We start from the raw sequence: 21,608 nt of genomic DNA on the forward strand, positions 1-21,608 counted from the left end.
TGCACCATCCTTTTCAGTGGGCCTGCTTATGTTTTGCTCATCAGCTTCCTGTTCCTCAATGGCTCAGGACTTTGGATGAGAGATTCCTCACCAGGACACTTGATTTCTGGCTGATTGTCCATATGGATATTTATCCTTTTTCTCAGCACACATAGACAAGGAAGGGCTAGCTCTTTGACTTCTGCCTTGATCAGAATTAGGCAGTAGACCTACCAATGAACCTGGCTATCTTCACCGCCTCCCTTTATTGAGCTCAATTAAACATCTGCTGTTATTCTCCACATTAATAAGGCACATCCTGGCTGACTGTACCTGGGACAAAACAAGTGATATTCATTGTAACAGTCTGAAATAAACAGCGAACTGCCATAGTCTACAAATCAACTTCTCCGGTTGTATTATGCATCAGCAACTTCTGCAACCTGTAGCTTCCATAAAAATCAGTGTGACTTATTGTTTTAACACACATGTAAATACAACTCATTCCCAAATCTTTGTCACGAGGGAAGAAAATACTAAATTTCCAGAATTGAGTGATGTTCCAAGGGATGGCATTCCCTCCAGCTTTTACTTAAAGTCATATTTGTTTTATAACTAATAACTAGGTAAAATATACATGGTCAACATGGTTTACAAAAAGGAAACTGAAACATTAATAATATTGAAAATGGATCAAATCCAACAACTTGATGACTAGAGTATGCAAAGGTTCACAGAGAGTGCCGTGCAGGATTAGTTAACAATGCAGTAGTCACATGAATTCTGAGCCAATAATGTCCTTCATTAAGTATGTTCCTTAGAGAAGTGATAAGATTTTTAGTCCATCTTAATCCAGCTATGATTAGGAAAAAAAAATTGTCATGTATTACGACCAGCAACAGCTAGTTTAAATATTCTAAGAACAATCTTCGATGAATATCCAGAAATAAATAGGAATACCTATACACGCTTTATAGATTATGAAAAAGCATTTGATTGTGTTTACTGGCAGAAGGTAATATTATGTTTCTGAAATGTGACATTGACATGGTGGGAGATTTATCCAGATTCTATATTGGGATCAAATAGCAAGCATTAGGCTAGAAGATGGCCAATCAGATATATTTCCAGTGAAGAGAGGTGTACAAAGGGGCTGTGTACCATCACCAAGATTATTCAATCTGTCCATAGTACAAAAATTCAGAGAATTAGATGTTACTTCCAGGAATAAAAATTGGAAACAAGAACATAACAAATTTGCAGTATCATCTACTGCTACTTACAGAATCAGTACAGGCCCTACAAAGTATCAAGTAAAATCTAAAAGTTTAGAATATGGATTGAGTATGAACACTGTTTCAAGTGGTGGATGAAATGGCTTTTGCTCTCAAGTCTTTATATATAAAAGGATGGCATCAGAGGCCACATGACTATGACAAGCCTGTGGCAAGCCGAAGTTCACAAAGGCATTTCTTAAATCACCCCCTTTTTCAAAGAAAGACAAAACAACCTGAATACACTATAATTTGCAGCTGCAAGTCACGCACATACATGGTCTATAATAAAAATCACTTGTACAGAAAACTAATTGTTCATTCTAGTCTCAACCACTTTCGTCTGTATCTACCCACGCATTAAACACAATCTTTAAAGCATCCAGATCTTCTAATGGGACATGTATGGGTTATTAGCTGTTTGTCTGGTCTCTGATTATTCCTGGGATTACTGTTCTAGGGAATGTCTTTGCCACGGAAAGTGTTGCTGCTGTGGTAATTATTGCTGCTGATCAGTTGCCTTTGTTGGGGAAGGGTTGACCTCTGGGACGGATGGTGATTCAGTTCCTAGTGCTGTCCCCTATGAAGGAGCAGCTTCTCCAGTTGCACGTATATGTCTGTGGTTACAATGATATAGTTGTTCACTTTCATTGTGTATAGTTGAGGTGGCAACTTCGCTGCACAGGCCCCAAGTTGCTAAGTGGGCTGACTTTTGTTAAGAGCATTGAATGCTTACACTCTGACTGGCTCTCCAATTCAGCTGTGACAATGATTTGGCTTTCTGACATTTCACTTTGATTTTGTCACTCACTCCTGCAACCATTTCTGGCTTTAGAAGAATAGTTTAGGTGTGGCGTGATATTAGTTGCTGGACCAGACTATTTTCTGTGGCTTTGCTAGGTGCATTTCCCCACTCTTAAGATCACCGTGTACACATCTATGTTGGTTTTGATGATCCCTTTGGCAATTTTCACTGCTGCCTCAGTCTTTCCATTTGATTGGGGGTAGTCAGGAGACGACGTGTAATATTGAATTTCCCTACTATTCATGAAGTCCCTGAATTTTTCACACTCAAACTGATGGTTGTCACTCATCACAATGTCTGGAATGCCAAACCAACTGTGTGCTCCCAGGCATTCTACGGTCTCACTGATAGTTCCTGACATCAGCTAGTCTAACTGCCAGTAGTCCAAGTCATCGTTAACTGTGATGAGATATTCAATTTCTGAGAGAGTGAAGAAGTCTATTCTAAGCTTCAACCATGGTCCATCTGGGATGTCATTTTTCATTAGTGGCTCTTCAGCTAGCTTAGTTTGATGTTCACTACAAGCACTGCACTGACTGATGTGGTCCTTGATCTCATTGTTCATGTTTGGCCGATAGAGCACTTCTCTGGCCTTCCTCCAATTCGACTCAATTTCTTGATGGGTTGCATGGACGTGCTTCAGCATCTCCCTTGTCCTCTCTTTAAGAATAATGACTCGCGTTTCTTTGCACAAGATATCTTCTGAGACAATTACTTCAACTCCATATGCCAAACACTCTCTTAAAGCAACAAATCCTTGATCATTTCAGGCCATCCTGTCATCTTGATCAAAACAAGACACTGGTCTGTCAGATTCAACGGGGGTGATTATCCCATCTCGCTGTGCTGATATTTTAGCTCAGCGAGCTGGGAGAATCGCACGGGGGATGATTCGTGGGGTTCCCGCGAGCGTTCGTGCCCCGCTAGATTCTCCCAGCGCCCGATTTCCAGCGGGGTCTGCTCCGCGCCAGAAATCGGCATGGAGGCGGGGCTAGCATTTAAATGATATTTTAAATATGATGTACATGCTATTAGCGGGCCCTGGACTGAATTCTCTGGGCCCGCCAGCCTCTCCCACCCTGCCAGAGTGTTTCACTCCACTTTCGGGGAGCTGGCAGCCTGATCCCACAGGAATGAAGAGGGGCTATCGGGGGCCCCCCAGGGGGGTCAGGTGGCAGGGGGATGTTGCCCCCTGGGCATGGGCACCCTTAGTGCTGGCCTGTGCCCCCAGAACTGCCCAAGAGACAAAGTGTCAATGCCCAGTGGGCACCTTGGCACTACCCATTGGGCATGGGGCAATGTGAAGGGGGTGGGGCATATGGGGGCAAGTCCTAGGGGGCAATTGGTGCTGAGGTCCCACTGCCACTCTGCATTGCGATCAATAGGAGCAGGAGAGAGGCCAGCGATTGGGGTGGGCATCTACATTGCAGGGGGTTGCGGGGGGGGGGGGCGGATTGGCACTGCAGGAGTAAAGGGGGGCTGGAGATCAGGGCAGTCCAGGAAGGGGGGGGGGAGCACTGCGGGGGTCACGGGCTGGCCAATAAATGGGAGACTGACAGTTCGGGGTCACTGCGCATGCGCAGAGGCCTGCTGGTTTCAGCCTCCCGATGGAAATAGGCCTTGCCCCTCTGAAATTTAATGATATTCGCGCTGGTGGCCCCTGCATTGCACAGAGTGTGGGAGATGCTTCACTGAACTCCCACTGAAAAAAAACAGCATGAATCACTCCAGTTTTTCCACGAACTCAACACTTACATTCTGTCCAACATCTCTGCTGTGTTGATGACTTCCAGAGCATGTCATGCCATTGCCTCTCATTAAATCTGGAAGATTTCACACTCTGTACTGGCATCAACAATTTTCTTGCAATGGAATGCAGTTCTCAACAGCATGGCAGTGATATCCATTCACTTCCTCTGCTTGCACTTCATCTCCAAATGAAGTAACATCCTTCACAAGTGCTTTTTAGCAGATAAAAGTGGTTTGAGAACGATGCTTTGAAGTGCCTTCTGGTTAGGCTCTCCTGTCTCTCTCTCTTCCAAACAAGGGCTGATTAAATTGCTCGCAAGCAAAGACAATAGCCAGGCACTATTTCTCAATCTGTGTGCAGTGTTGTTCAGTTTGCACTAACACTCTTGATGCAAACGCAGTTTGTCCTTGCTGCATGAGGGTTATTCCAAGTCCTCTCTCACTGGCATCATACTGCAGGGTGACTTCATCGTTGGCATCGTTGTATCTCAGCACTGGCACTGTCGTCACTAGTTATTTGATGCTTCTTGATTTTTGCCCCGATACCACTGAACACCACTTGCAGTGAGCTTGTATCAAGGTTCACACTCTGGGTGACAAATTGTGCAGGACCTTTGCTGGTTAATTCACAAATCTAACAAATTATTGAATCGCCTTCACCTCTGTTGCTGCGTCTCTGCTGCAGCACTCACCTGATCAGGATCAAAATAAACTCTTTTCACTGTCAGTACATGACCTACGCATTTGACTTCAGTGTCAGTCTTTCTTGTTCAGTTTTAGGTTCATCGGGCAAGCTTTCTCCGGCAGTCTCACTAGATTCTGATCCTGGTCTGCAACGGCCTTCTTCACCATACTTCCACATCCAGAAACTAGCAGGTCATCCATGATCACTTCCACTCCTGGAAGATCATTGACTATCTCATGCTGTCAGCACTGATATTTTCCAGAGCAGTAGAAATACCAAATGGCATGGACAACAATCTGCACCTCACAACAGCATTAAGAGTGTAGTCAAGAAGCTGTGGCTTTCATCCAACTTGCCAGTATCCACCCATTGCTTCCAGGGTGGTAAAGATATTTGCAAGTTTGCTTGGGCTTGGGTAGTGGAAGTTCCTCAAAGCTGTATTGAGGTTCTTTGGATCTATGCGCTCTCAGCTTTCCAGCTTATTTCACGACTACCATGCCGCTAGTCCAGTTGGTAGGATTGTCACTTCTTGATTGCTCCCATCATTTCAAGTTCTCTGTCTTGTATTTCAAGCTGGACTTGTGGTCAGCTAGAACTCTCCTCAGAAGATGCTGAGTTGGTCTCTCAACTACTTCAAGATGATATTCACCAGGAAGACAGCGAAGAGCTGTGAAAACATCTTTGGAATTTGTCAGGATCTGTTCAGCAGTCAATGGTTTGATGCCATGTGGAAACACTTCAAAAATCTTCTGGTACATAAGAGGGCTACCAGTCCAAGCTTTAGACTTGTTTTAGCTGAGTTTGGTGGACTTTGCTTCATGCCCATTATCTGGAACTGTAAATCTTCTTTCTTCTCATTGCATTGGGCTCTCACTTTAGTTTATCCTCTTGGGGGGATTGGGTGGGGAGGAAGTATTGTCCCAACATATAGCTTCAACTTTACCTTGTACAGCTTCTTTATTGGCTCACCAACTTGAGCAACTTCACACAGGTCTGCAAAGTTCATGGTGTTGCATGTAGCCCCAGTGATTATCTGATATTTCATATTGACTTGATGCTGTCCTGCAGTCATCATTTCAATAGTCACAAACCATTTTTACCTTCCAACCTATTCTTGGTCGCAGAGCAATTCATCAAAATCATCGTTCAGCATCTCTGCAACAACCATCTTTATAGGCTTGCTTTCTTTCTTTCAGCAAAATACTTCTGTGGCAAGTGATTCAGCCTTTTGCAGACAGAGCATTGCTTTCCCCATACTGGACATGTTTCCTTTTCTTCCTCTGTAATATTTATATCCTGTACCCTGGCCCTTCTCTAAATATTTCTTCCCTTTCTCCATTGTATTGCACTTGTAAGGCCTGGTCTCTGCATCGGCCTTGTAAGACCTCTTAGCATTTTGCAAAGCCTGGCCAGTTCCCCCATTAGTTCTCTTCAGCTAATGATGAACAACCTCAGAGCTTCTGCTCTCAATATGGGATCTCTTGTTCCCAAGACAATCATATCTCTGATCAGATCATCCATCAGTTGCCCAAACTCAAAATTCAGCTAGACATCTCAGTGTAGTCACATACAGGCCAATATTCTCCCTCCTTTCTTGAGCTCTGGTGTTGAACATGTAGCATTCATAAATAACATTAGTAGAGGGTTCAAAGTAGGTACTCAAGGCCTTCAAAATTACACAAGACTGGCTTTTCTGCTCCTCAGTGAGGGTACAGTACAGCTTGTAGCATTTCTTCCCCAGCACTGAGTAAGAGTTGCCACTCTTACTTGTTCAGATTTCTTGCTTAACTGGTATCTTTATATTTCTGCCACTCAGACTGGAACATTTTACAATTACTTCTCAAATCCATTCTATCCACTTTCCTGTGTGCCTCAGAAATCTGGGCAATAAGTAAAGCTTTGTGGAAAAAAAATAGAGGCCTTTGAAACATACTTGCTAAGACAGACTTAAAATTCCATATGCACATCATTAGACAACTGAAGAAGTGCTAGAAATAGCAAGAGCAAAAGTGCCATCCAGAAAATAAAATGCCTGTATTTTAGCCATTTGATTAGAGCTGAAAAGCTAGAGATCTCTTCTACAGGGAAAAATGGAGGGAAACAGAAAGAGGGAATCAACCTCAGATGTAGTTGGAATGAAAGTTGCAGACAAGCTACAGTGGATGTATGAGGATGACGCAAGGGAGATGAGTGTGACATACCTTGCCTGCGGATCTCCAGCTACAGGCAGCGGCAACAATTCGAATGATGTTAACAATGGTTACATCACAGAAGAAAGCCATTTAACTTGTCAAGTCTGTGCCAGCTCTGTACAAGAGCAATTTAGCTAGTCCCATTCCCTTGCCCTTTCCCCATGGCCTTGCAAATGTTTTCCATTCAGGCGTTTAATCAATTCCCTTTGGTAAGCCACTACTGAATCTGCTTCCACAACCCCTTCAGGTAGTGCATTTCAGATTGTAACCACTTGCTGTAAAAAAAACATTTTTGTCATGTTGCCTTTGATTCTATTGCTAATCACTTTAAATTTGGGTTCTCTTGTTTTTGACCTTTCTTTCCATCTACTCTGCCTGGAGCCCTCATGATATTGAACACTTCCATCAAACCTCCTCTCATCCTTCTCTTCTTGAAGGAGAACAGCCCGAGCTTCTCCAATCGATTCATGTAACTGAAGTCCCTGGAACCATTCTCATTAATCTTTTCTGCGCCATTAATCATCACCTTCCACAACATTTAATTTAGTTTCCCTCCCAGAATTTAGCGTTGTAAAAGGCTATTGACTGAATCACAAAATGAAGTGCATATTGGGGGGTGGGTTGAAATCTCCAGCTCACCCTAGATGCAGTAAAGGCACAAAAATACAGGCACCAGCTGACATGCCAGTTCAGGGTCCCATTCCTGGCATTGGCAATGGTAGCCAGGGCAGGGGTCCTGCTGTCTTCCCTTCTGAGGCTAATTAAATATATTTAAAAGGTTGTTAAGAACTCACTGGAGGGGACGTGTGGGGGTTTAAAGGGGGCAGACAGGCTTCCGGGTTCTGTTACAGATCTACTGAAGGGAGGCAAGTACAGTGTGGAGAAACTGATATGATTCCCCGAGGTCATCATCCCAGCACTGTAAGAGGGTCAGCAAGGCAAAGGGGCTCTCAGCATTTGGTATGGAGGCATCCCGGACACTGCACAAGTGACTGGGAGAGTGGGCATTCAAGGCTCAATCATCACACGCTCCACAGAAAAGGTGCAATCCAAACGGCAGAAGGATATTGGGGAGGAAAGATGGAGGCAGCAGAGGCAATATCCTCAATAAAGGGTCCACCACCGAAGATTGAGCTATCTGAGATGACTATGACCATGTACCACAGGATTCTGCAACTCTACAAGGCAGAGAGTCACAGACATCTGTGAGCTGGCTGGTGAAGGCCTCACAGCTTGCCAGTAGCCAAAGTCACTGTGGCCCTGAACCGTTTCGCTTCTGGCTCCTTCTAAAGGATTAGTTGCAGACCTTAGTTGTATCTTTCTAACGGCTGCACGTGACTACATCTCACTGACCATTGATGCCCTTTTTGCCAGAGCTGGAGAGCACATTCATTTCATGGCAGATGAAACCTGGCAGGGTCAGAGGACATTGGGTTTAGCTGCAATTGCTGGATTCCCCCAGCTGCAGTGGATCATTGATTGCACCCATGTGGTCATTAAAACACAGAGCAACTGCCCATTCAGATTCATAAGAGAAAGGGCTTCCATTCCTTCAAAATGCAACTGGTCTGTGATCATAGCAAGAATTTCCTCATGTATGCACTTGTTTTCCTAGCAGCTGCCATGGCTTCTTCATCCTTCAGAAGTTCAGGCTGCCTCAGATCTTCACTCCGCAAAGTGTGTGAATGGATCCCAAGGGACAAAGGATACCTCTTGAAGATATCACTGCCCACCCCTCTATGGGAGTCCTAGACAGAGGCACAGAGGTGATGCAACCAATGCCACCTGCCCAGTAGGGCAACAATTGAGCAGGCCATTGGGCCAGTAATGATGCCATTCCTTGATATCCCCACAGCCACGCAGCATACCTGGGATATTCCAGATCGAGATTTAAACTAATTATCTCCCATTCTCAAACATTCCCTAATTTCTGGGAAACACAACAAATAATTTAAACCCCTTATGAAGACAACTATTGTCTCCACCATGAAAGCAGCCATCCTTTGTTGAATGTTTTTCCACTTCTAACTCTGACCTTATTAAATAAACACAGGCTAATCTTTGAAGTACAATTACTTTAGGTTTGCTCAACAGCCTCTAACCAAGTGCTTCCTTTACCGCACATTTAAAGCTTCAATCCCCACTAAGGTTATACTGCTGAAACATACGCATCATGAAATTAGACAGATTCGCAATATCTATGGGGATTGTAATAGCATATTGACATCCATTACTAACTTTAGTAAAAAAAAAATGATATTAGTATAAAGATCATGAAACTCTGTGGGTGCCAGTAGAATGAAGCAGAACACTGAAGCCATCCTCACTCAAAGTTGGAGACCCCATTCCAAATCATGGCGACAGGATCATTTGTAGGCTTTGCAGCCAAACAAAAACAATGGCCAAAAATGTCTTTGACCTCAACAGAGTTATCCCAAAAGGATCCCTAATTGTTTACATTAGCCGAGTACAGGTTTGGGGATTTTCAATTATTTCTGGTTGAATTTCAGTTCAGTTGATCTATTTCACTAAGATTAATGGAGAAGGAAATATTTTCCCCCACTCCGGTCAACTCTGTGCAAAGTGGCTAAACCGAAATAAATGTCTGCAATGAAATAGCAGAGGGAACCTCACAACGGGGAAGCAGTATTTAGAAACATAGAAAAACTACAACACAAACAGGCCCTTCGGCCCACAAGTTGTGCCGAACACATCCCTACCTTCTAGACCTACCTATAACCCTCTATCCTATTAAGTCCCATGTACTCATCCAGGAGTCTCTTAAAAGACCCTATTGAGTTTGCCTCCACCACCACTGACGGCAGCCGATTCCACTCGCCCACCACCCTCTGTGTGAAAAACTTACCCCTAACATCTCCCCTGTATCTACCCCCCAGCACCTTAAACCTGTGTCTTCTCGTAGCAGACATTTCCACCCTGGGAAAAAGCCTCTGAGAGTCCACCCGATCTATGCCTCTTAACATCTTATACACCTCTATTAGGTCTCCTCTCATCCTTCGTCTCTCCAAGGAGAAAAGACTGAGCTCCCTCAGCCTATCCTCATAAGGCATGCCACTCAATCCAGGCAACATCCATGTAAATCTCCTCTGCACCCTTTCAATCTTTTCCACATCCTTCCTATAGTGAGGCGACCAGAACTGAGCACAGTACTCCAAGTGGGGTCTGACGAGGGTCTTATATAGCTGCATCATTATCCCTGGACTCCTAAACTCAATCCCTCGATTGATAAAGGCCAGCACACCATACGCCTTCTTAACCACCTCCTCCACCTGCGGGGCCGATTTTAGAGTCCTATGGACCCGGACCCCAAGGTCCTTCTGATCCTCTACAGTACTAAGAGTCTTTCCCTTTATATTGTACTCCTTCATCCCATTTGACCTACCAAAATGGACCACGATGCATTTATCTGGGTTGAAGTCCATCTGCCACTTGTCCGCCCAGTCTTGCATCCTATCTATGTCCCTCTGTAACTTCTGACATCCCTCCAGACTATCCACAACCCCACCAACCTTTGTGTCGTCGGCAAACTTACCAACCCATCCCTCCGCTTCCTCATCCAGGTCATTTATGAAAATGACAAACAGCAAGGGTCCCAGAACAGATCCCTGGGGCACACCACTGGTGACCGACCTCCATTTCACGGAATTATTTTTATATGGTTTAAACAGAAAGTATATTAGAATTGCTATGTAGCTCTATTTGGTCGCCACACTTCCAGAAAGACGTGGAAGCTATGGAGAGAGTGCAAAGTAGGTTCACCAGGATTATTGTCTGGTTTCAAAGGTGTTGGCTATGAGGAGAGGTTGAATAAACTATCATTGTTTTCACTGGAAAGATGGAGACTGAGGGGATACCTGCTAGAGGTCTATAAAATTATGAGAGGCATAGACAGGGTGGATAGTCAGCGGCTTTTTCCCCCAGGGTGGAAGTGTCAATTGCAAGGGGCACAGGTTCAAAGTGAGAGGGGGCAAATTTAAGGGAGATGTGCGGGGGAAGTTTTTCAAGCAGAGAGTAGTGGGTGCCTGGAACGCGCTGCCAGGAGTGTGGAAGTAGGCACATTAGCAATATTTAAAAGGCATCTGGGTACATGAATACGGAGGGAACAGATGGATACGGACCAAGAAGAGCAAAGGTTTTTTTAACAAGTTTAGTTAGGACATCATTGGATCAGGCTTGGAGGGCTGAAGGGCCTGTTCCTGTGCTGTACTTTTCTTTGTTCTATTTATTACTGATGTGAGCAGTTTAGTTCCAATACGCAGAGAGAGCACCATTACAGGTGCAAATGGAATGTGGATTCTAAAGGACAGGTTACAAAATACTCGATATCTCGACCACAACAAAAACATAAATATTGGAAATTTAATTATTTCAGGTCTTTTTTGTTGCAAATGCATAAAGTTAGTAATATTTTTCATTCATGCGTACACTAACTGGCAAATTAAAATACAAATGCTGAGAAAGCAAAGGTTTGAAACTTTCAAATGTAATAGGTCTCAACTCCATCAGGGTTCATTTTTTATTGTTACGCATACTTTATAAAACATGCATATCCTGAGGCAAGATGATTCTTTATCATAAATTGATCACACCTATGCAAACTGATTCTTTCTTTCATGTACAAGATGCAAATGAACAATTTCTATTAACTTGAGCTTTGCAGGAATGAATCGAGCCATTGAATTTCAGAATAATATTTAACTGTATGAAGAATGAGAAAAAATAAACCATGTACAAGTTCACTTTTGAATTTTAACAGAATGCCAAATTTATACCAATAAGCCATCAACATAAGGGGAGTTTGCACAGGTATTTCAGATCATAGCATCTATTTCACTAAAATAAATGGAGAGAGAATAAGTCAGCTTCTAATTAGACATAATTAGCAGCATTGCTCATCCACATATGTTTTGGATGTTGCAATACAATTTGAATATTTAACCATGAAATGTATGTTAATATGTTCCAACAGTTATGCATCAAGATTGATATCAGTTTAAAATGAATAAATTAAAACATCACTCTTTCTGCTGAATGAATGGGCGAGACAGGAACATGAGACCTGAAGGTTGTAATATACAATGAAGCAAGCTAAAAGGAACAAAGCCTTTTAAGAGCAATAGGGCACTATAAACCTTCACAGTTTTGAACACTAGACGTGAAAAGCGAAGTCCTTGTAGAGTAAAGCTGACGCGCATGAAGCTCGAGTACTAGCGACTGATTTGGCTTCAAGAGTCTGATGTAAAATGCACTGTAGCAGTTGAATTTTCATTGAATCAGCAGTCTAGCTGGTGATAAACATAATCTGTATAAAACTCTGAGCAGTTGACAGCGCAGTGGTGATGGGCTTCTATATCAGCTGTTAGTAGACTATATTCCTGTCAACTGCTGATAAGCCAACTCGTGCATTGCCTTATTTAGTAAGAGTTCACTGCTGACACACCAGAGCAACATGTGTATTCTGTTCATCCAAAGAGGTTTTCATTCTTGCTAACCCAACTATTTTTATAAAATGCTACAAATGATCTTGATTTTATGGCAGTAAAGACCTGGCTGTTACATTTAAAGTAGTTAAAGATAAACCCTCTCCATGAAACTTCTACAACTGAAGGGAATCGGTAAACTTCGTAATGCTTTGTAATAGGAAGGCTGCAACAATATTTTCTTTATGAACTGCATAGACGTTGGAGCTTCCAAAAAGAACTGGTCTAAAGAAAGTAGATTTCCTTAGCCCAGTGGATATATAAACTGAATATTAATCCTTTAGCATGGAATGCCATTTGCCACTTTGAAAGCATGTGTCTGATGTCTGGCATTGGATCTGTGATATCTCTTTTTTAACGTTACATATTTCAAATGTCATGAGGCAAGAGATTACAACGCTAGAGAATGGTGTAATTTTCTTCTTTATAACTCATCTCCTGCCAATTGAAATTTTAAAAAATGCTTCTGTTTTCTCCAGTTTTTAGAAATATTATGCAGTCATAGGGCTGGAATTTTGCCAAGAACTGGAGGCCTGCTTCTGTGTGTGAATAGCCACACTTAAGTCTTTTTTCTAGAGGGAATTCAATTTTCCTCCTCATTTTCAAATCCGCTCCATTTGTCTCTGTCCTTTTTACGGTCAGGAATGCCTAGTGTGCAAAGAGCACACCCATTTCCCATTTTAAATGGGGGTCCTTCCACACATCAGTTTTGTCTGGTGATGCAGGGTTTTGAGTTTGGAAGAAAATTGAAAGCCTGCTGAGAATTCTGGAATACACAGAAAGACAAAGGTTTTCACAACTTCAGGTGTCAATATTAGGTACTGTATTGAAATATGGATGTGTTTTAATGTGATTGTTCATCATAGGGATTTGTCCTTTAAAGCTATATCGACTCTTACATTGACCAGTCTTGTGTATTCATTCACATGCATTACAGTACTTTTCCTATGGAAAAAAAAAGCATAATGCAGTGAAAAATGTATCAGTATATCTCGTCATCCTGTGCTGTCATCTTTTCAACTGTGAATTAAGTGATTCTGGCTGAAGAAAGCCTGGTTTTGACACCTGGAAAAAAAATCTAACCATCCGGTTGCTTACATTGCTTGACAGATGCTCTGCTTTGAAATTGAAATGAGCACCTGCCCTTTCCTGCTCAGAAGGCAGTCTATTGTTTGGACAGTTCTGGCCATTATCAGTACTTGGCTGAGTACAAATGCTCACAGGTTCCAGCAAAATAGGTGTTCCATTCATTTGAGAATGAATGGCAGTTTCAGGAAGATGTAATTACAGACAGTGCCTTCCATGTTAGTTCTGGTTGCCGACACAAGCTAATAGGATTACACGTATTACAACTTTTTCTCAAATGCCAGAATGCATTTTTTTCTCTCAGTATCAATGATTTGAAGGCTTATTAGATGATGGGGTTCATTCCCCTCCCCCCATAAGGAATTTAAAATATTTTTGATTGATACCGCATCTAATCTGACGTCTATACACCATGCATATAGGGTCAGTGGCTATGAAGGATATGGGTGGGTGGGTGGGTGGGGGGCATTGCATAGAGGTGAATAATGTGAGGAGGTATCGGCTATCATGGAGGTCGGTGGGGTGAGATTTTACTGTTGAGAGTTGGGATACTGTGTTGGAGAACCCCGCTGGGCCTTCTATCCTGCCCACCTCCGCAACCTCACTCCTCCTGTGCCAGTTCAGAGCTCACAAACTGCACTGCCAACCCGACCACTGTGTGAAAAAACAAAAATAGCATGAAAAGTCACCCATGGGTCAGGTGTGCAGCTTGTGAGCTGCAAAAGTGTACAGGTTGGATTTTTCTGAGGAAGATTCGGACCATAGTCTTTAAGTGAATACACTTAACAATTGATTATCACAGATTAAAACATGATAATAATGCTGCTTCTTAAATCTAATTGAAGCTTTTAAAATGCAAGCATCAATATTCTCTGTTAAAATATTATGAATATTGTAAAGCTAAACATGTTTCTTGTAGTAAGTAAAGTTCACCTATAACAGTCCACAGTTAACATTTAATAGCACTACAAAGCTAAATTATACAAGGAAACATTTTTGAAACATTTATGATGACGTAATTGTTGTAAATATTGTGCATCTACCAATAATAATTGAAGTTACGAGGATAATGTGCATTTGGGACTGCATTGTCAAATCCTTTGACATCAATTCAATTGCCACCTTCGGGGAAAAGGCTCCTGGAAAGGTTTGCTATCGAGCAACAGGTTTCGATACAGGCAAGATTGTATCCACAAAGGAAAAAATTAGAAATCTGAACTTACAACAGTTAGTCTGCACAAGAAGCTTCATCAATACTAAAACCTTGTGGCAGATGGACTGAACAACATTTCAAAGTGCAATTTTGTGCCAAAATAACTTGAAGTTACAGTATGTCTCCAGTCCCAGCAGCTGTTCACTTTAATCCAATGGATTTTATCCAGACCACTGCTCCATGTGTAAGAGAACTTGTTCAGATTGTTCACACATTACTAACACAGACATTGTGACTAAACCCCAATGCTACAAATATGGAACTCGACTTTCACTTTCCTCACAAACATAACGAAAATGAAAAGAAACTTAAAAATAAAATCACTTCCAAGCTTGTATCCTTGTAAGTTTACTGGAAATGAAAAGAAACTTCAAATAAAATTACTTTCAAGCTTGTACTTTCCATAATAGCAACTTTATGTCGGGCCTAAAGCTGGAACATATTCTAATGGCCAGTGGCTATCAGTATTTCACAGATGTAATTTAGAATTAGAAGCAGTAGAACAGTATTCAACCAGTCTGCAACTTCATCTCATGGCATATACATACATACGAATTAGGAGCAGTAGGCTATTTGGCCCCTCGAGCCTGCTCCACCATTCAATAGGATTATGGCTGAACTGATTGTGACCTCATCCCCACGTCCTTATCTACCCCGATACCCACTGATTCCCTTGTTAGTCAAGAATCAACCTCAGCCTTAAGAGTATTTAATTATCCTGCCTCTACCACTCTCCGAGGAAGAAAGTCCCATGGCCTCCTGGTCCTCAAGAGAAATAAATGCTCTACATCGCCATCCTAAATGAGTGAACCCCTATGTTGAAACTGTGTCGCCTTCTTCTGGTCTCTTCTATAAGGGGAAACATCCTCTCAACAAACTCTGTCAAGTCCCCTCAGGACATTATACGTTTCAATAAGATCACCTCTTATTCTTCAACCTGTCTAACCTTTCCTCATAAAATAACCCTCTCATCCCAGGAATCAGCTGAGCGAATATTCCTGAATTTCTTCTCATGTAATTATGTCCTTTTTTAAATGAGAACAAAACTGTACACAGATGCGGTCTCATCAAAGCTCTGTTCAAAAGCAGCAAAACTTCCCTACTTTTACATTCCATTCCCCTTGCAATAAATTACAACATTCCATTTGCCTTCCTAATCACTTGGTGTACCTGTAAATATCCTCCATTCTACCATTATCAAACCAAGGGATCAACCCTGGTTCAAAGAAGACTGCAGAGGGCATGCCAGGAGCAGCACCAGACATGTATAATAGTGAGGTGTCAACCTGGTGAAGCTACAACACAGGACTACTTGGATGTCAAAGAGCAAAATCAGACTGCGATAGACAGAGCTAAGCAATCCCATAACCAATGGATCAGATCTAAGCTCTGCAGTCATAGAACATAGAACAGTACAGCATAGAACAGGCCCTTCAGCCCACGATGTTGTGCCGAGCTTTATCTGAAACCATGATCAAGCTATCCCACTCCCTATCATCCTGGTGTGCTCCATGTGCCTGTCCAATAACCGCTTAAATGTTCCTAACGTGTCTGACTCCACTATCACTGCAGGCAGTCCATTCCACACCCCAACCACTCTCTGCGTAAAGAACCTACCTCTGATATCCTTCCTATATCTCCCACCACGAACCCTATAGTTATGCTCCCTTGTAATAGCTCCATCCACCCGAGGAAATAGTCTTTGAACGTTCACTCTATCTATCCCCTTCATCATTTTATAAACCTCTATTAAGTTTCCCCTCAGCCTCCTCCGCTCCAGAGAGAACAGCCCTAGCTCCCTCAACCTTTCCTCATAAGACCTACCCTCCAAACCAGGCAGCATCCTGGTAAATCTCCTCTGCACTCTTTCCAGCGCTTCCACATCCTTCTTATAGTGAGGTGACCAGAACTGCACACAATATTCCAAATGTGGTCTCACCAAGGTCCTGTACAGTTGCAGCATAACCCCACGGCTCTTAAACTCCAACCCCCTGTTAATAAAAGCTAACACACTATAGGCCTTCTTCACAGCTCTATCCACTTGAGTGGCAACCTTTAGAGATCTGTGGATATAGACCCCAAGATCTCTCTGTTCCTCCACAGTCGTCAGAACCCTACCTTTGACCCTGTAATCCACATTTAAATTAGTCCTACCAAAATGAATCACCTCACATTTATCAGGGTTAAACTCCATCTGCCATTTTTCAGCCCAGCTTTGCATCCTATCTGTGTCTCTTTGAAGTCTACAACAGCCCTCCACCTCATCCACTACTCCACCAATCTTGGTGTCATCAGCAAATTTACTGATCCACCCTTCAGCCCCCTCCTCTAAGTCATTAATAAAAATCACAAAGAGCAGAGGACCAAGCACTGATCCCTGTGGCACTCCGCTAGCAACCTGCCTCCAATCCGAAAATTTTCCATCCACCACCACCCTCTGTCTTCGATCAGACAGCCAGTTACCTATCCAATCGGCCAACTTTCCCTCTATCCCACACCTCCTCACTTTCATCATAAGCCGACCATGGGGGACCTTATCAAACGTCCTGCCACATCTACTCATGAATAGTGGTGGAGAATTAAACAACAAACAGGGAAAGGAGGTGCCACAAATATCCCCATCCTCAACGATGGGGTGGCCCAGCCAATCAACTCAAGACAAGGCTGAAGCATTTGCAACTATCTTCAGCCAAAAGTGCTGAATGGGTGTTCCGACACCGCCTCCTCTGGAGTGTCCCAGCATCACAGATGCCAGCCTTCAGCCAATTCAATTCATTCCACCTGATATCAAAAAAATGGCTGAAGGCTAGGAATTATACTCTAAAGACTTGTGCTCCAAAACTGCCTGCGCTCTTAGCCAAGCTCTTCCAGTACAGCAACAACCATAGCATCTACCTAGCAATGTTGAAAACTGCCTCGGCATGTCCTGTACACAAAAAGCTGGACAAATTCAATCCAGTCAATTACTGCCCCATTAGTCTACTCTTCATCATCAGAAAAGTGATGGAAAGGGTCTTCAACGCTACTATGAAGTGGCACTTGCTCAGCAATAACTTGCTCACTGATGCTGTTTGTGTTCAGCCAGGGCCACTCAGCCCCTGACCTCATTGCAGCCTTGGCCAAAACATGGATAAAAGAACTGAATTTTGGAAGTGACATGAGAATGACTGCATTTGTCATCAAGGCAGCATTAGACCAAATGTGGCATAAAGAAGCCCTAACAAAACTGAAGTAAATGGGAATCAGGAGAAAACCCTGCACAGGTTGGAGTCAAGCCCAGTACCAAGGAAGTTGATTGTGGTTGTTGGATATCAATCATTTCAGTCCCAGAACATCAGAACAGGAGTTCATCAGGGTAGTATTCTAGACCCAACCATCTTCAGCTGTTTTATCAATGACCTTCTCTCCACCATACAGTCAGAAATGGGGATGCTCACCGATATTTGCACAATGTTTAGAACCATTCATAACTTCTCAGATACTGAAGCAGTCTATGTCCAAATGCATCAAGATGCTGACAATATCCAGGCTTGGGCTGACAAGTGGCAAGTAACATTTGTGCAACACAAGTGCCAGGCAATGACCATCTCCAACAAGTGTGAATCTACCATCGCCCCCAGACACACAATCACATTACCATTGCTGATTTACGCATTAACAACAGCTTGGGTATTACATTTGATCAGAAACTGAACTGGACTCGCCATATAAATAGTGGCTATAAATACAGGTCAGAGGCTAGGAATTCTACTAACTTGTGCCTTGTAGATGGTTGACAGTGTGATGGAATATTCTCCACTTGCTTGGATGAGCGCAGCTCCAACAACATTCAAAAAGCTCGGCACCATCCAGGAAAATGCAACCCACCGAATTGGCAACCCATTCACTATTTTCAGCATTCATTCCCTCCACCACTGATACACAGGGGCAGTAATGTGTAACCTCTACAAGATGCACTGCAAGAACTCACTAAGGCTCTTTAGACAGTACCTTTCCAAACCTGCGAACTCACCCAGAAAGACAATGGCATCAAATGCATGGAAACACCACCACAAAGCCACACATCATCCTGGCTTGGAAATATATTACTGTTCCATCACTGTTGCTGGATGAAAATCCTGAATCTTCCTTCCTAACAGCACGATGGGAGTAGCTACACCACATGTACTGCAGCAGTTCAAGAATGTGGCTCACCACCACTTCTCAAGGGCAATTAGGAATGGGGAATAAATTTTGGCCTAGCCAGCAATGCCCAGATCTCATGAACAAATAAAAAAAAACTCCATCATCAGAGACCATTTTCATATGAAGTGTCATGAGGTTTTGGAATACATGAACAGGGCTGGGAACTGAAGCAGAGACTCGGCTGGATTTTCACCGAGTCAGAATGAATCTGGAGGCCTTTAGAAATGGTGGCTGGTGCCGAGTTCGAGGGTTCCTACCCCTCATTCCTGGAGCTGGCAGTTTTTGCACCACATGAGAGGGTGCAGGTAAGTGAGTTCGCATCATGTACTCCCAACCTGGCCAGCTCCATTATTGGGAAGGACATTTCATAATACTCTCCTTCCCCATAATTTTCATGAAGTTGTGCCAGCTTCTCAAAGACACTGGATCATGAATACTCCAAGGGGCTGTGAACCATTACGCTGGATTCAGTAACCTTCTGAAAGTAGTGTGTAAAAGGTCTTACTTGGGCCACCTCCTTGTCTATGCCCGTCATATTCTGATGCATCATCATACCCATTCACCCATGTTGCATAGAACCACTGAGCTATATTAAATAATGGCAAGTCTTAAAACACACAAAAAAAAACACCCATTCAGAAGTCTGTTTTGAAAGTATATGTTACTCTTTCAAGTTTATTATTATGACAGAGCCATTATAATTTTTTTTTACATCGCTTTATACCTCAATCTTGTCAAAATAAAAATACAGACAATGAAGGAAAGGATTCAAAAAGAATAGCTTATTATAACCTCATAAAATGTGATGTCAGTCAATCAAAGCAAACATGATAAAGTGCTGCATTAAAGGTTACTGCACAAAATAAGAGCTCATTGTCTGGAGATAACATATTAGCATAAATGAAGAATTAGCTACCAGGGAGCAGCAGGTAGGGATAAATGGGTCATTTTCAGGTTGGCAAACTGCAACTTGTGGAGCGCCACAGGGATCAGTGCTGGGACTTCAACTGTATGATCTATATCAATTATTTAGGAGAAGGGACGGATTGTATGCTAAGTTTGCTGATAACACAAAGATAGATAGGATTGGAAGTTAAGAGGACATAACCTATCTAAATCTTTTTGTGGACTAAGTAAATGAGCAAAAAAAAAGGCAGATGGAGTATAATGTGAGAAAAAGTGAACTTGTCCACATTGGTGGGGATATTTGATTGGGGAAAGACTGCAGAACTCTATGGTACAGAGTGATCTGGGTTTCCTGGTACATGAATCACAAAAAGGTGGCTTGCAGGTGATAGTAATTATGCAGCAAGTGATTCAGAAGGCAATCAGAACGGTGGCCCTGAAGGTGGGGATCTCCTTCATGGCAAACACACTGCTGAAGGGCCAAATCTAGAAGTCCTAAATCTAGAAGTCCTGTCCCTAACCCAGCCCCACCATTTTCTCAGAGTGAGCAATGGGAGGTTGGGTTGAAATGTGGACACCCGTAGTTGCAGCTGTACTTGTTAAAGATCACAATTTGTTGAGGCCACAATCAGACCAGCCATGATCTTATCAAATGAGGGAATAGATTTGAGGGGCTAAATGACCTACTCACTCCTGTTCCCAATTCTTATGTTCTTGTGATATTGTGACCACAATAAGGAAGCAGGTACTCATTTTGTTAAATGTTTAGAATGCCCTGTCGCGCAAGAGAACAATGGATCTTTGACAGTCCATCTGTACACAGCTGTTTGGTTATGTTAGAGATGTCCTCCGTCGCAGCGTAGAAAGATTCTGTGGTAAAGGCCACATCTGCCCTGAACTTCTATCAGGCACTGACTAGAATGAGATTTGCAGTGAGGATAGGCTTCAGATTCACTTGCCAAGTGAAGCCTCCACAAACACTGATCCTCGGTCACATGCAGGCAAGAACACATCTGTTTGTATACTGTAATGTATAGATACTGGAGTTGATGCAGCCTCACCAGCTTGGCCTCCCTCCATTACTCCTCATGTTCAGATAGACAGGAGTTCCTATTTGATACACCGTCGTGACCTGTCTGAAAAGGAGGAAGGGGTAAATTATTGCCCCTCAGCTAATAGTACAAGGACAAACGTAAAGCAGGCGGCAACAGCAAAAAGCAACAAACTGACAGTAATAAAGCTTGCACACCATCTATAAATGTACAAGTCCTTTTACACATTCTTGTCTTCAAGATAATACCTAACAACTTAGCTGCCAGCATTATACTGATGCAGTTATAAACACAAAGTGGAAATGAGTAAAAATGACAAAAAGACAAGATGTTATTATGTCAATAACCAGCTCACTTGTACACATCCTCCCAAATGGGTGGGCCCTAATGCTGGCTACTGAACAGAAAATGGGGTGTGCAAACTGGACAAAGAATTTAATCTAAAGGATCCTGTTTTCTTTCCCAGAATTTATATCACAAAACTACAACAGTGACAGAAATTCCAGGCTACAAAACCTGCTGATTCCTAGAACAGCTATTTTTGATGGTAATCATGAAAAGAATGATTGACAACCAAAAGTGTGAGGATCAAAAATAATGTATTCAATAATTAATTGAAAACATGTGTATCATATGCAAATTCGACATGAACAAAAGCATACAAGTGGTTTTGGATTTTGTTTTCTTCATTCATGGGATGTGGATGTTGCTGGCAAAGTCCACAATATTGCTAATCCTCAATTTCCCTTGAGAAGATGGGGCGGCACGGTAGCGGGTTCGATTCCCGGCTCGGGTCACTGTCTGTGTGGAGTTTGCACATTCTCCTCCTGTCTGCGTGGGTTTCCTCCGGGTGCTCCAGTTTCCTCCCACAGTCCAAAGATGTGCGGGTTAGGTTGATTGGCCAGGTTAAAAATTGCCCCTTAGAGTCCTGAGATGCGTAGGTTAGAGGGATTAGCAGGTAAAATATGTGGGGGTAGGGCC

General features: G+C 42.7%; 1 protein-coding gene across 3 annotated transcripts in view; it reads right to left on the reverse strand.

Moving 5' to 3' along the window:
- The window catches only part of jph1b (junctophilin 1b), a 130,891-nt gene that overhangs the window by 81,510 nt on the left and 27,773 nt on the right, over positions 1 to 21,608 (reverse strand). The window contains exon 3 of one of the 3 annotated variants that reach the window (XM_078216331.1): positions 19,306 to 20,707. The exons of 1 other annotated variant lie outside the window; for it this stretch is intronic. In XM_078216331.1, coding sequence (XP_078072457.1) covers positions 20,686 to 20,707 — 22 coding nt within the window. In that variant the 3' untranslated portion in view covers positions 19,306 to 20,685. Of the gene's footprint in view, positions 1 to 19,305; positions 20,712 to 21,608 lie in introns of those variants that run through there. One more of the 3 variants, XM_078216330.1, reaches the window with a different exon arrangement.

Source organism: Mustelus asterias, chromosome 7, assembly GCF_964213995.1.
Source record: "Mustelus asterias chromosome 7, sMusAst1.hap1.1, whole genome shotgun sequence".
NCBI classification, from domain to species: domain Eukaryota; kingdom Metazoa; phylum Chordata; class Chondrichthyes; order Carcharhiniformes; family Triakidae; genus Mustelus; species Mustelus asterias.